General features: G+C 44.2%; 2 protein-coding genes across 2 annotated transcripts; one reads left to right on the plus strand and one right to left on the minus strand.

Annotated features, from left to right (window-relative positions):
* Positions 1–6,205: 6,205 nt before the first annotated feature.
* Positions 6,206–10,201, minus strand: uchl3 (ubiquitin carboxyl-terminal esterase L3 (ubiquitin thiolesterase)). Its single transcript, XM_068746302.1, has 9 exons — positions 10,095–10,201; positions 9,888–9,899; positions 9,257–9,385; positions 8,943–9,096; positions 7,960–8,045; positions 7,545–7,592; positions 7,392–7,467; positions 6,975–7,033; positions 6,206–6,874 (listed from the first exon to the last, which is right to left on the minus strand). Exons 1-9 carry the CDS (start codon positions 10,134–10,136, stop codon positions 6,785–6,787), a joined length of 696 nt encoding a protein of 231 aa, XP_068602403.1. The 5' UTR covers positions 10,137–10,201; the 3' UTR covers positions 6,206–6,784.
* A 1,211-nt stretch (positions 10,202–11,412) lies between these two features.
* Positions 11,413–14,134, plus strand: commd6 (COMM domain containing 6). Its single transcript, XM_068746513.1, has 7 exons — positions 11,413–11,437; positions 11,998–12,056; positions 12,221–12,286; positions 12,392–12,468; positions 12,763–12,931; positions 13,012–13,164; positions 13,248–14,134. Exons 1-7 carry the CDS (start codon positions 11,413–11,415, stop codon positions 13,296–13,298), a joined length of 600 nt encoding a protein of 199 aa, XP_068602614.1. The 3' UTR covers positions 13,299–14,134.
* The last annotated feature ends 2,118 nt before the right edge of the window (positions 14,135–16,252 follow it).

Consider the following 16,252-nt stretch of genomic DNA (forward strand, 5'->3'; position numbering starts at 1 on the left):
CCCCGGCTGAGGCCTGTGCTGCCCTGGTTGAGGTCAGTGATGCCCCGGTTGAGGCCAGTGACGCCCCGGTTGAGGCCAGTGATGCCCCGGCTGAGGCCAGTGATGCCCCGGTTGAGGCCAGTGATGCCCCGGTTGAGGCCAGTGATGCCCCGGTTGAGGTCAGTGATGCCCCGGTTGAGGCCCGGTTGAGGCCAGTGATGCCCCGGCTGAGGCCTGTGATGCCCTGGTTGAGGTCAGTGATGCCCCGGTTGAGGCCAGTGATGCCCCGGTTGAGGCCCGGTTGAGGCCAGTGATGCCCCGGCTGAGGCCAGTGATGCCCCGGTTGAGGCCAGTGATGCCCCGGTTGAGGTCAGTGATGCCCCGGTTGAGGCCCGGTTGAGGCCAGTGATGCCCCGGCTGAGGCCTGTGATGCCCTGGTTGAGGTCAGTGATGCCCCGTTTGAGGCCAGTGATGCCCCGGTTGAGGCCCAGTTGAGGCCAGTGATTCCCCGGCTGAGGCCTGTGATGCCCCGGTTGAGGCCCGGTTGAGGCCAGTGATGCCCCGGCTGAGGCCTGTGATGCCCCGGTTGAGGCCCGGTTGAGGCCAGTAATGCCCCGGTTGAGGCCAGTGATGCCCCGGTTGAGGCCAGTGATGCCCCGGTTGAAGCCAGTGATGCCCCGGTTGAGGCCCGGTTGAGGCCAGTGATGCCCCGGCTGAGGCCTGTGATGCCCCGGTTGAGGCCAGTGACGCCCCGGTTGAGGCCAGTGATGCCCCGGTTGAGGCCCGGTTGAGGCCAGTGATGCCCCGGCTGAGGCCTGTGATGCCCCGGTTGAGGCCAGTGATGCCCCGGCTGAGGCCTGTGATGCCCCGGTTGAGGCCCGGTTGAGGCCAGTGATGCCCCGGCTGAGGCCTGTGATGCCCCGGTTGAGGCCCGGTTTAGGCCAGTGATGCCCCGGCTGAGGCCTGTGATGCCCCGGTTGAGGCCAGTGATGCCCCGGCTTTGGCCTGTGATGCCCCGGTTGAGGCCAGTGACGCCCCGGTTGAGGTCAGTGATGCCCCGGTTGAGGCCCGGTTGAGGCCTGTGATGCCCCGGCTGAGGCCTGTGATGCCCCGGTTGAGGCCAGTGATGCCCCGGCTGAGGCCTGTGATGCCCCAGTTGAGGCCAGTGATGCCCTGGTTGAGGCCAGTGATGCCCCGGCTGAGGCCTGTGATGCCCTGGTTGAGGTCAGTGATGCCCCGGTTGAGGCCAGTGATGCCCCGGTTGAGGCCTGGTTGAGGCCAGTGATGCCCCGGCTGAGGCCTGTGATGCCCCGGTTGAGGCCAGTGATGCCCCGGTTGAGGCCCAGTTGAGGCCAGTGATGCCCCGGCTGAGGCCTGTGATGCCCTGGTTGAGGTCAGTGATGCCCCGGTTGAGGCCTGTGATGCCCCGGTTGAGGCCAGTGATGCCCCGGCTGAGGCCTGTGATGCCCCGGTTGAGGCCCGGTTGAGGCCAGTGATGCCCCCTCATCAGAAACTTTAAATATCTGTATCACCTACAAAGTAATAGAATGTCTGAAATGTTGTTGCATATTATTTAATTTTTCTAACCGCTTATTCCGATACGGGCCAAGCTGGATCCAATCCCAGCAGTCAATGGGCGAGAGGCAGGGGACACCCTGGACAAGCCGCCAGTTCATCGCAGGGCAACACAGAGACAGACAACCAGCCCCACTCACACCTACGGGCAATTTAGTGTCACCAATCAGCCTAGGCTGCATGTTTTTGGTGGTGGGAGGAAGCCGGAGAACCCGGAGAGAACCCACGCAGACACGGGGAGAACATGCAAACTCCTCACAGAATGGCCACAAGCCGGAGACGAACCTGTGACCATCTCGCTGTGAGGCAACAGCGCTCACCACTGCGCCACCGAGCCGCCGTTGTTGCATATTACCCCTTGACAATTGTTATGTAGTTGTTATACGTGCTTTGTATACTGTTATTTGTTTTGAAATAAAACTTTATTAAAAAAAGAAAACAAATATGTACTGGCTGGCCTTAATTTGACGTAATAGGTTGAAAATGTCCGGCACCGAGCGACTTCGTACAATCGTCTCCTTTCTTCCCACCTTGTTTATTTGATAAGTATTAGACGTAGCTATCTGTCTTACATTTAGAACAATAATATTTTAATGGTTTAATACATTTATTATGAACATACGTTGTTTTCTGCTTGATGCTGCTACTACTGAATACCTCGAGAAGGCAGTGAAGTACGGAAAGCTCAAGCTAACGGCTACGCAGCCAAAGGGCGCCGCAGTTTGAAAGCTCGCAGCGGGAATTATTCTGTGTCGTTCCGCGGCATCGAAACGTTCGACCTGCGTGAAATTCCGTCCAAATGCATTTTATTTTTTTTATTTTTTTTTCACGTTCTTTTTTTGAACTTTATTCACAGAAAAAACAAACAAAACGAAACAACAAGTACAAATAATAATAATAATAATAATAATAATAATAAATTTAAAAAAAATAATAATAAATAAAAAAAATAAAAATAAAATAAAAAAAAAGCTACTACAAACAGTGTTCTGAGACCGGGCATTACACAACATAAATGAATTACCATTGCAATAGCTTAAAATGAAGGCTGATTTGTGACATTGAGAAAGTTCTTGATTAAATCCCATTTTCTTTCAAAGACAGGTGTTTGTAACCGTAATTGTGCAGTCAATTGTTCCATAGAGTATACTTGTCTTATTTTTTGTAACCATTGTGCTATTGTAGGTGGTTCAGGTTTCATCCAGCAGATTGTTAAAATTTTCCTTGCAGTCATTAGCAAGAGATGGAGTGTAAATTTTTGATCCTGGGAGAAACTGTCTGGGAAAATGTCCAGCAAGAAAACCAAAGGGTCCATCGAAAGATTGATTTTAATTACTGTTCTCAATGTAAATTGAACCTTTTCCCAGAAATTAAGAATAATAGGACAGTCCCAAAAGATGTGTGTTTGGTCTCCCACAAGTCCAAATGCATTTTGCGGCCGTTATGGGTGTCCACGCCCTGTGGTCCATTATCAAACCGGCTCGCGAGTCGGTTCCGCTCTTTGGTTTGAGCGGACAGACGCTGGCGATGGACCTGAGTCTTTGAGTGTGCGAGGCCCAGCACGTCCAGGCCATGATGGGGAGGGTCACCAAACCCCACCTGAGGTGACGCCACGCACGAAGCCACTGCTCGGGACGCGAGCGTCGCTTCTGATGACGCTGCTTCCTGTCCAGGAACTTGTTTTTCAGGGTGTCATCCTTAACGCTGATGGGCGTAAAGCTCGTGTTCGTGATTGAAGGAGACGCGCCGAGACTGAAGGCAGAAACCAGAAAGAAGAGGACAACCGCCAGATACGGGGGGTGCACGAAGGGCTCCGCTCCAACGAGCACCAGCAAGGGGCGCTTCAAGGCCGTCTTGAGGGAGGTCCTAAAAGTATTGTCCTAGTTGTCCTCGTTGTCCTAGATGTCCTCATCCCTGCTCTCCTGCAGTCTGCAGACATGCTGGACTGCCTGGGCGTCCCCTGGGTGACCGCCGCTGGGGAGGCCGAGGCCTTGTGGACGGCTGCATCACCAACGATGGCGACGCCTTTCTGTACGGAGCCCGGACCGTGTACAGGAACTTCAACATGAACAGTAAAGTACGTTTGCGACACCCCGGCTGAGCCCTCCGACACCCCGTCTCCCATCTCAGAGGTGAGATAATCGATCATTCAGTTGTCTTGTGTTGTTACCCTCGCCGAAGGGGAGGCGGGGGTATTGCAATTGCATCTGTTTGTCTGTTTGTCTGTCCACGCGCATAACCCAAAAACTAGTAACCCAAAAACTAGTATGGCATTTGAAATGTAAGTGTGAGCAAAACCCTGTTGTGTGTTCCACCTTTTTCACAACAGTTTATGTATGTGTATGTACATATGTAAACCTTTAGTTTATTTTTCTCTCTCTGTCAGAGGAGATTCTGATCGAGGTCAAAGTGTTCAGGAAAGAAACTCGACACGGAATCAGAGCCTGGAGCTAAATACACGCACATTATAATAATCCTGCAGGGCCGAAGCTTGGCCGCTGGGAGTCTGACCCAAACAGTTAATGAGTTAGAAAGTTCCGAGTCCCGTGAATGAGGCGCGGTAACTGTTCTCCGTGTTCGCGTCTCCCCGGTGCGGCGGCTGGGGCGCACTGCAGGCGCGCACGGCATGGAAACGACAGAAGCGCGCCCAGAACGCAACGCCAAACACTTTTCATTCAGGGAGTTGAACAACGGAGAGACGCACCTGTACGGATTGAGGGAACGCGTTTTACTCCCGCTGCATTAACAGTTAACTTTGCAGACTCCATTCAAGAAAATTCTGCTTCTGTGTTCATAAGGCAAACAGGAGCCCATTCTTCATCACGTGGAACATTAACCTTTGATCAAAGCTACTGTAATATATAGATGAAAATGCTAATCAATAAAATTGGGATGATTTTTCAAACGATGTCATCCAGTGTTTCAAAAAATGTAAGCAGAAAAAAAAGTCCTGGCCCTGACCACATCAGTGGTCAACTGTTAAAAACTTGTGCTGAGCAGCTCGGCCCTATTTTTACTTACATTTTTAACATGTCCCTGTCCCAGCAGAAGGTGCCGTCCTCATGGAAGCGCTCTGTGGGGGTGCCTGTTGCCAAAAGCAGCAAACCGACCACACTCAGTAACTTCCGGCCGGTGGCTCTAACGTCTACGGTCATGAAGCAGTTTGAAAAACTGGGGAAAGCAGAGCTTTTATCTAAAACTAAGGATTTGATGGACCCCCTTCAGTTCGCTTACAGAGCTGACAGGGGGGTACAAGATGCCACTGCTACACTGCTCAACCTTGTGTACAGGCACCTAGAAGGCAACAAGAACCACGCCAGACTGCTCTTTGTAGACTTTTCATCGGCCTTTAACACGATCCAGCCGCATCTCTTAGCTGACAAACTGCTTCACTCGTTCGGTTTGGACGCTTGTCTTGTTGGCTGGATTCTTGACTTTCTGACTAACAGATCACAACAGGTACGAGTGAATGGAACACTGTCCGGCCTCCTCCCATCTTCCACAGGCTCGCCTCAAGGCTGTGTTCTGTCTGCTCTCCTATTCATGCTGTACACCAACGATTGTTCGAGCCGCCACGAGGACAGATTCATCGCTGAGCAGGTTGACGACTCCGTCATCGTCAGCCTGCTCAGCGATGAAGAAGTCAGTCATGGACAGGTCTTAGATGAGTTTACAACCTGGTGTACAGAAGCATTCCTCCAGATCAATGCTTCTAAGACAAAGGAGGTGTGTATTGACTTCAGGCGTCCATCCCCTGTTCCTCCTTGCAGCATTATTAACAACCATCCAGTGGAGCTGGTGCCCAAATACAAATATCTGGGCACCATAATTGACAGCAAGCTCAAATTCGATGTTAACTGTGAGATGCTCTGCAAGAAAGGCCAGCAGCGACTCTTCTGTCCGAGGAAGCTCGCTAAATTCCAGGTGGACAGGAGCCTGATGAAGATGTTCTACTGTGCCTTCATTGAATCCGTCCTCACTTTCTCGGCTATCTGTTGGTACGGTAACCTCGCCATCAAGGACAAAAACTGCCTGAGGAAACTTGTCCGTGTAGCATCGAAGGTAGCCGGGGTGAACTTCAGCAGTCTGGATGAAGTTTTTCAGCTTCACCCGCCGAAGAAAGCGAAGTCGATTCGCAGGAACAAAAATCATCCCCTTAATCCGGAATATAAGGTGACTAGAAATAGATATGTTCTCTTTTGTCCCACCCTCCATCAGGGCCCTGAATGCCACAGAAAGGAGGCGACCCTGCCTGTGTTTATGTATGGATGTAACCTGTTTGCACTGTTTTTTATCTTGTACAATATTTAACACCTTTACAACGATGCTGCTCTAATCTGTGCCTTATATGTCCCTTAATTGTGTCTTACGTGTCCGCTATATGTTGTGGAAAATGTGTGTATATGCTGTAGAAAAAAATGCCCTCCGAGGGACAAATCAATAAAAGTGAAGTGAAGTGCAGTGATTCCTTGAAGTTTGCAGACTTGTTTCACACGAGAACTCTATTTCTCGGTTTCTTTTCCATTACTGACATTCTTCACCGATGAGGTAGATATATTTCTCTTATGATCCTTTCGGCCTCAGATGTAAATGTCTTAAAATAAGCCTTTTTAATAAAAGGGGACAGAAAAAAACACGAGACAATGTTTCATAAATGTGTCTTTTATTTGAGTTTTTTTGTAATTACAAAATGCAGGCACCTTGCAGTTGGTGTTTTTCATTGTCTACTTTTTGTAACACCGCTTGCTGCATGTAACAAACAGGGCTAGGCCTGCCGGTGCCTTCAAAGCAACCCTTACAGAACATGCTTCTTCAACTAGTTTTAATCACAACACTAAACATGTGACCAAAATTAACACTGAATCAAGAGGGGAACAAAAAAAGTTGTGGAACGTTTGTTAAATTATTCCTTAACTGAAAACTGAACATGCCATGTAAACAATCTTCAGCGCAGTGTGGTTAAAAGCTTTTCAGTCGCAAGAAACTGGAAGATTGATATTTTAACATGAAATATTTGTAGATGTTGCACTCTGATTTATTTCCAATTCCACGGAAGCAAGAGATTCATGAGAACGGAGCATCGCTTCAGAATGGCATCCCTGAAATTGCATTAAGTTCCCTACATCAACGGTAAAGCCACTCTAAAAGAAAAAGAAAAACTCATTTTCCAAATCACATCAGCACTTGAGAATGTTTGGCAGTCATTTCCTTTGTTTGCAGGGACGTTTCCTCAGTTTGAATTCTTGGACAGAGCGATGATGGTGAAACTGACCTCCTGAGGGTCGCGTTTCATGAACGCCTTACAAACCTCGACTGCATCCTGGAGCGCGATCAAACACAAAGAACGAGATTAAATGCGCGGCAGCCCGAATTTACATTTTTGTTTAAACTTGCTTGTGTTTTTTTTTGTGAGGTCTCACCTCAAGGAGAGTATCTTCTGAAGTTTTTCCATGGACAATCGGGAAAGACTTACGACCATCTAAAAAAACAAACAAACAAACAAACAAAAGGAGTTCTTCAAATCACAGCTCGTTCATTCATCTTCCTAATCGCTTTGTCCGGTACCGGGTCGCGCTGGAGTCTATTCCAGCAGTCAACGGGCAAGAGGCGGGCTACACCCTGGACAAGCCGCCAGGTCATTGCAGGGCCACATACAGACTGACAATTATTCACACACACGGACAATTTAGCGTAACCGATTCACCTAATTTTGCATGTTTTTGGCCATGGGAGGAGAGTTGTGCATTTAAAGTAATTATTTTATTTATCACTTACTAAAAAACAAGTGACAAATATGACTCAATATTTGTATCTTTAATATTCTTAGGTTCACTCACCCAGTTCGTATAAATGTCCTCCGACATTTACAAAAGCTACAAAATGCAGATTCACTTTCTCATCGCGACTTGGAGCCTGTAACAGACGAGAAAGAAATATTAAACACAGCACAAAAGCAGAGGAGTCATGTTGTGTCGCCATGTCACACAAACCTCAGTCTGGCCCTCCTGTGCACTGGACTCATGCGCGACACGTATACTCTGAAACACAAGGGACGGAAGGGACGGAATTACTCGCACTCTAAGTAATGGTAGTACATTTAGAATGTTGTTGATATTGTACATCCTGGTCATTTTGTCTCCTGATTTCTCAAGCAACATTCAATTCCCCAACTAACCCTAGGAGCTATAAAGGACGCTATCAATCACCAAGTTAGGTAACCTATTGGACAGTAAAATGATTGGTTCCATTCGTCCCATGAATGAGTATGACACTGGAAAATCAACAGATTTTATTGAAATGAAAAGCTGACTAAAACTTCAGATTCCTCACTCTTCTGGATATCGATGAAAACCTCATCATTGCATCCTTGATTCAAGATTTTCGTTGTCAGTATTTTTTTGTTACCTCATCTTTTTCCAGGAAGGCAGCCTTTTCCTCCGGGGTCATCGAAACCGTTTCATTAACGAACTTCCTAAGTGCAGAACCGGCCTCTAAGGAAAAAGTGCAATGCTCAGTAAAATCGATACAGATATGTCGACAAAGTATCGATATTTAGAGATGAGATAAGATTGTGTGCAATCAGGGTTATTAATCTTTCTGGTTAAAAATACAGGTATTACAATAATCCTCGTTTTTTTCTACTAAACATATCTGCACAACGAACACATTTAATTATTTTCACGCTTTAAAAAAAAATATAATTATAATAAGTAACTAGTTATGAAGCACTTGTACAAGATCTGTGAGTCAAAGTGCTTTACAATGATGACGAAATAGTACATTAGACATAAAATTATAACATTTCACAGTAAGGAGGCAGCACAGGATATTTATTAGAAACAAAATAAAAAGTAGAAACCATTAAGAAGAATAATTAAATATGCACGACCATGATCTAGAAGCTAAAACATATACAAATGTATTAAGTTGTCATTTAAAGATGTTCACAGATGCCACATCTCTTGCAGCTCTTGAGGAGTTTTAAATTTTGTTTGAAAGCAGAGGCGCCTGTTTTCTTGCAAGTAAAATTGTATGCATTTAAAAATCCTGAACGAGAGCATGCGAGTGACTCTTATTATAATTAAGAGATTTATAAACAAGGAACAGATCCTTAAAGTCTAAATTCTGACAAACACTGGAAGGAAACTGGATTACTAAATAAAGTACAGACTATGGTTATAAATGTTGTTTTTGCCATTAACTGCTTTGGGATACCAGTAAAATGAGTATTTCAAGAATCAAGTCTACTTGAAATGAAAGCACAAATACATTTATCAGCATCTTGAATGGAATTACTTTAGTAAAATGTCTTAGATGATGAAAAGCATCAGGCCCAAGATGTACATTTACATTTCTACCTTTTCATACACAATGGACAAGGTGCTCACCAAACTCCAGGTGAGCCAGGTTGTTGGCTATGGCATGAATCAATCCTATTGTCCCACAAGCGTTTCCAATGGTTTGCTTCATGAAGTAGACGTTTGAGATCTCCTGCCCTTGAGACTTCAGTCTTTCTTGCTCCTCTTTTTTGAATGTCTCATACTGGACAGAGGTAGTTGACAAGTGTTTGTTGAAAGTCGAGTTTTACGGCATATAAAAAAGTATATGGCATCATTAAGGTAAAACATCCATCACGTTACGGTTCTTTAACATTAGGGAAATCCATTTTCCACCAAATGTGTTGCAAAGAGAATAAACGTACGTTCTCTGTCTCTGGGAACAGAAGTAGCACGGCACACACCGGCCTCGGCACCATGCTGAGAGGCTCTGGATCCAATCCAAACACATCTCCAAATTGCCAGCTTGGTTTCATACCCAAACAGTTGACAAACTACACAAAAGCTGAGAGTCAATGTTTATGCATACAGGGAAATTAAGAGAGCCTTAAAATATCTTGGAAAAAGTTCTCAATGATCCCTTATATCATGCGCACTAAAATTACGTTGGAAATTCACTCCTCTAGAATAAAATAAGGGAATTTTAGAAGACACTCATTGAATAACACGGATGAAATGGCATATACATTTATATGTACAGTATATGTCAATACCAAACTGGACCACACCAGTAACATCACTCTGAAATCTGCCGTGTCATCCAGAGACTATTGTTAAATACGCGCTTGTTCCAGAAAATGCCACAGACATTGTTGAAATGTGACAAATAGAGTAAAGCAAAGCTCGCCACCCACTATGCATGTTGTTCTGGCTCATGTAGGATTCCTTGTGCATACTATTACCTTTATCATACAGTATTGTTCGGCAACTTTTAATGTAATTCTGTAAATACAACGTTTTTCTGGATGTGGGATCGGTAGAAAACAAAGAACTGACCTTTGTCATGACCTGAAATGAAACCAGAAAAATAAGCAGATTAATCGAACTGATTCGGAATTTCCACTCTGGTTTCAGCTTTTGTTCTCTTTGCTAGCTAAAAGTTAGCTCGCTCTGCTAAAAGTTAGCTAGCACTAACATGCTTGTGAATGAACGGAAGGCTTCAATAAAAGACTATCAAGTTCGACGTGACGCATTTATACATACTTCAGGATTCGCCTCCAGAGGCAACCAGCGCTGACTGTCCATTTTAGAGTTAGGTCAAGTATCTGTTTTCTTCAAAATGAAGGCTAAATCTAAGTTAATAATCTATTTGACAGCTGGAAAGCGCTTCCGCATCGAGCAACGGCACTTCCACATTCAGATAATAGGTGGGGTGGCTGCTTTTTTCAGGAAATATAAATCCACCATATACAGCAGTTTGAAAAGCATAATAAAATATATTAAATAAATTTCGTATAGAAATAGATTATTTTTAATGCCTAAATAGTTATACCTCGATTCTGTGTCCGATAAATTCAAGCTGTTATAATGTAATGCTCACACCACCAATCCAAGAGTGGAACATTCCAAGGCCATGGGGCATGTGTCAGAACGACACATTCCCTACGTTTGAATTTAATGGTTCCGTCTAACCATTTTTATGCATTATTCTAAATTTCACAATGGAAATCACTATGAAACTACTCTAAAATTGCCACAAATTATTTATCTGGATTTTACATAGATTTGTTACATGGTAAATATGTAATTTAGTGCACACTGCTCTTTTGATTTGCTTTTAGCTAAGCATGAACAAATAGCTATGAAATGAAGGTTCAACATAAATATTTACCGAAATAAAAATGAAGACAAACTAAAGTTGAGAATACCTGAAAACCTCTGCAGGACCATATCGTTTTCTAAAAAGAGAGGGGCCATGATTGTGGACCGTTTTATAGATATGTTTTAAATAATCCTGAAAAAGCTTCAATCAAACACAGCCATACAAACATACGAATAAATACAGACTATATGGCAGAAAAATTAATTGAATGTATTTTCAGTAAACACCGTTATATATTTTTTAAATGTTCTTTCAGTCAGCCTTTAGTTTGATGCTATAGTTGAAAAAAGGGACTATCGAGTCACAGTGCATTCAATATACTTCTGATAATTTAGTTCTTCAATTTCAATTTGCCGAAATTAACAAAATATAGAACAGAAATGGCAACTTTAATCAATCAAAACTGCGAAAAAATTCAACAAGACATCCGATGCTCAAGGTGGCGCTATAGCTTCATCGCTCGCTCATCTTTTCCTATGGACGATGGACTGAAGAAAAGTAAATAAAGCGATATTACTTCCTGATTCTGGAGTTGCAGCTGAAGACTTTGATGCGGCAAGATTTCGCGTGGATTAAAACAATTATAATAGTTATTCAAATAATACATATTTGGTTGCTTACGGAAATCCTTCATACATTTAGAGAGAAAGTAGCTACGTTGGTGTAAACACTCACGGCGGTCAAATTAATAAGGGGAAGATGCCAACAGGCGAGGCTCTACAGGGTAGGTTTTTAATGACATTATGAATCGTTGTAATGTTTTTAGTAGACGGGATAAGATTTGATAAGAGGTACGAGTGGGCAAAGCTATTATGAAGAAGTAGCAGTGAAGCTGCACAATACCGGCTTTATGCTAGTTGTTAGCTTAACGCTATAGCCAAAGCTTTTAGTTCGGTAGAGTAAATCAGAACCAAACGCTAATCCGAGCCTGTCTCTGGTCTGCGTGAACTCGGTTTGACACTGGTCACATCTTCAGGAAACCGAGTGACTCTAGTTTCGTACCAGCTTGATTTGCAGAGCAGCCTCAGAGCTGGTATTTTGAGTAAAGCTGAGCTGCTCTGATATTCTTTATTAGAAATCATAATTTCACACATTGTCGATTATATATATATATATTAATCCCTGTAATTTATAATGTCACATCCCCCCTGTTGGAATTAAGTATTTACAAACAACGAACAAAGAGGTACTGCATTATATGTGAAAGAAGTGCAAGGACACGTTAACTATCACAGCGAAACTCGTGATACTGTCAAGCAGATTTAATATTTCTCTTCGCTTCAGGTGTCGGTAAAGTTGTGGACGGCATCAGTCGGCTTTCTCCAGATCTGCTGGCCTATGCCGTGAGTATATTAATATCTATTTCAAGAATCAAGAATGTTTATTGTCATTCAAACACTCTCATGAAAGAATGAAAAACAGCACTAGTTGGATTCACTTACATGTGTTTAGAATGTAATGTAGGTCAAACTGTAGATCTGATAGTCCATTCTTAAAACCTCCACAGTGTCAACACATTCTGTCCTACCTCCAAGGGCAGATTAGAGGAGTGGAGGCAGCGGATATTTCTGATGTGAGTCGACAGTTCTTGAGAATTTATTTTCATTTGTAGCAACACATGTTTTCCAACTTCCTTTTTAGTTACTGATCTTGTTTTTGTTTTTTCATGACTGGGCAGAGATTTCAGAGAGCTGGAGTCAGACTTGATCATGAAGCCCTACAGAACATTGTCCGATTTCTTTTATTAACTTTCAGGTATTTGTCATTCTGTTTTCGTTGCTCTGAATGTGGTCTGTTAAACGTGATAATTGCTGAGCATGATGTTACGACTCGAGGAGACTAACCTGTATGATTGTCCAGCACGCTGATATTTACGTCTGGTGTGATGCATTTGAAGATTGCCTCTTGCTCCCTCAACTAGAACATGAATGCCGGCATAGGCTGCAATTTATTGGCGCTTTAACAGCTTTTATCTTCGGTTGTGAGCCTGGCAAAATGTGAAATAAAAAGAAGTTTGCCAGGCATGATATTCCACATTTTTATCTTCAGGTCAGCTGGAAAGAGCAACTTGTCTGCAGATAACCTTGTTTCTAGACTTGAAGAAGGCAGTAACAAGTGGCCAAAAGCTTCCCTTCAGGTGATGCATAGGTTGTGGAGTGAACATGGTGCATTAGTCCATGCTCAGCAGGAGGTCCAGGCCTTGCTCAGCATCAGTCAGGTATGTCCAGATGTAAACGGCCTCCTCACATAGAACTCCTCTGTTTTTAAGGCTGCTGAAACATGTCCTTTCCGTTCTAGTTGGTGGACCTGCAGTGGAAGCTCGGCATGGCCGTGAGCTCCGACGCGTGCCGATCGCTCAACTCCCCATACGTATGTCTGCTGCTGAAGATCGTTGAGCCCTCTGGGATGATTTGCCACAAGTCTTTTGAGATGACGATTCCGCAGTTCCAGGTCCGTATTTGTGGATGAGAGCATCGTGCTGCTGGCGCAAGGGATTTTTGTTTTATTCTGAGATTCTGATTCGTACTCTGCAGAATTTCCACAAGCAGCTGAAGGAGATTGCAGCTGTCATGGAGACTGTGTGATGATGCAAAGACGTCTGAGCACGTTTTGGATACCATAACCTGCAAATGTCAACAGTGGGCTTCGCTTTGCACCTCTCCTTTTTACGGATTCCAGAAAGTTGTAAATGGTTTACTTTTGAGTCCTCTAGTTGTTGTACTTCCTCTCACCAATTTATCCAGGTGTCTGGAATTCAGTTATAAGGCCATTTTACAGAAGACTTTGTCAGATTATTAAATACAGCAAGCTAAAACAAATACTGTGGATCACAATATTGCTGCAATAGAATAGTTTATTGCCATGTGCACAGGTACTAATACTAATCAATCCAAAAAGCATCCGCTAATTGTTGTTTCCAAACTGAGGTGTTCCTTCTACCTTATGGACATTTTAGAGGATGTAGTTTGATATGACAATATGATAAACATGGGGTGGATGACATAATAGAAACACCTGCCAAAAAATAGCCTTATAATTAAACGGCACCACCAGGTACGTCCTGCAGGATCCAATCGTGTTCTGTGGTGCGAGTTATTGCCGGGTCTTTATATTAAACTGTATTAACTTTAAGTAGCTGTTCTTATTAAACTGGAAGACCAAGTTTGTGTCTAATTATATTGTAAACGACTGATGTTAAAACTGCCTCATTTTTGGGGGTAAAATGTCTTGCAGTTTAAATGACTTGAAATTTGACCTGAATTTCAGTTTGACTCCTGTTTTGCAACTTTCACAGACCAGAGTGTGAAGGTGCCTGTTGTTTATGTTGTATTATTCTGCGTATGTTATAATTTTCAAACTTGAAACGACCTTTAAAATCAGAATGTTTTTTATTCATGTCTAAATTGTGTCAGCTTCCGTATTTGTTTTTTTTTTCTTTGTATGGTTCTGCAAAGGTATTAACTTTAGTTTGTCTAAAGTAATAAATATTTATTTTGAACTTTCATTGCATAGCTGAGAGCAAATCAAGAGCAGTTGTGCTCTAAATGAGATATTTACTGTCTATTAGAATAATGCAATGTATTGTCGATCTGCCAATGAAAACGGTTGAGCTTGAGCTTGTTTGTCTTACTAATGGTGTATGAACGGCATCGGTAGGATGCACACAGGCCTCGCCAGCAGTGTGATGTTTCCGAGGCTGCAGAACTCGAGGCGATGGCCTCGGTGATGAGGTTATATATGGTGTAGCTCCTATTTTTAGTACAGTTCTTGGTAGTCCTGTGGAGCAGAGAGCACATCGCACATGATTTTTATGCAGCACTCTGAATGAGCAAACGCTGCTTGCAAGCAGTGGAGTTTCTTTCATTTGGAAACTGCCACAGTGAAGTATTGCATGCAGTTGTACTAACAGTTGGTATTTGCTCATTTCACCCGGTGAAGGCAGTAGATTCTAACCATCAGAGCGACGGGCTGGTGAACTCCTGCTGTGGAGCTACCGAGGAAGAGGCTTTCCAGTCATTACCGCCGCCAACATGTTGCATTTTGTGGCATTTGTTTTTTCTGGAAGGTATCTCAGAAAATATTTACAGTATAGCTTTTTTTTTAAAGGTTTTTGCCAATATAATGAAGAATAATAAATGCATAAATGTCCAGGCGTGGTGCACCGATGTTCCACCTGTTTGCACGATTGATTTTGGATTCTGATTAGGATCTATTACAGTAGAATATGAGTGTGTGTGTGTGTGTGTGTGGCCCCGTGATGAACTGGCGGCTTGTCCAGGGTGTATTCTGCCTCTCGGCCATAAATTGTTGAGATAGGCGCCAGTAGGTCCCGTGACCCGGATTTGGGATTAAGAAAATGAATGAGTATATATCATATATCATGGCCGGACCCCAGGAAGACTAGTTGATGCCCCGGTATCGGTTAGTGGGGATCCTTTTTAAATAAATGGCATTGTAATGAAAGACGTCAGAGACATCGATGAATCGTTTCTTTTTTTTTTTAATGAATATCCTTTGTTTGATCTCATTTATGTTCAAAATAAATTCAATTTGCTGAGATAATGCATGAAATGGATTTCATGTATTCAGGAAGCTCCTGTAAGTGTATCTGAATGACACTTTTGCTCATAACTAATAATAATTCATGACTGTAGATACTCGGCGGGAGAAAAGCAGGATTCAGCCTTTCCTTCTGGAATAAATACAAATGATCTGATTCTGATTCAGACTGTTTGGAGCTGTTCACACTGTAAAAACAAACAAACACGAGTCACATTTGTGCCAGAAAGTACAAACTGTGCCAGTCGTTCAGACGCAGCAGCACGAAAGCAGCCAGTGCGCTGGTGGAAGTAGAAGTTCTGAACTTTACAGAAGGGCGGCCCGTCGTTCTGTCACGTTTACACTGTGTCCACACTCCTCCAGCACATGGGGGGGCTGGGCGCGCCGTGGACACGCACGCACGCACAGCCGCTCCGCCTCCAGGGCGTCGTGGTGGAACAACGGATCACAGCGGAGAGATTACGCATCAGCGCGACAAACAAGCGTTAACGTCCACACCGAGGTAGAAACGCGCGCATGCGACGGTGAAAGCTCAGGCGTAACCGGATATTTGGACGAAGACTCTCTCATTTTGCTCCTCTGGCTCTTACGCGCTCGGAAAGCAACGTTTTGCGCGTCAGAGGCGTCAGATTCTCAGGGCGACTTGCACTTTACGCTCCTCCGGAGCCGCGTTCAAGAAAGCAAGTTCGGTTGTGTTCGAGCACACAGAGCAGGTCTGTTCTGCGTTTGACTCCCTGCCCATGTAAACAGTGGAAAAAAAAGGAGCCTTCAAGACGCCGCCTTGTGCGTAAAGGAGCACTTAACGCGCTCCTGTTCTTGTTTGTTTTTCAGCGCTAACATGTAGTGTTGCAGCCGATCGACAGGGTGAGCTCAGCACATGTTCACGCAGCTTTGAGGAGCTTTTTCTCCGTGGATGTGGACGCGAGAGAGCCGCAGCGACACTAAGCGCAACTGCGGCTGGCCCGGGTCTCAGGGAATG

The sequence above is a fragment of the Brachionichthys hirsutus genome, chromosome 12, assembly GCF_040956055.1.
Source record: "Brachionichthys hirsutus isolate HB-005 chromosome 12, CSIRO-AGI_Bhir_v1, whole genome shotgun sequence".
NCBI lineage: Eukaryota > Metazoa > Chordata > Actinopteri > Lophiiformes > Brachionichthyidae > Brachionichthys > Brachionichthys hirsutus.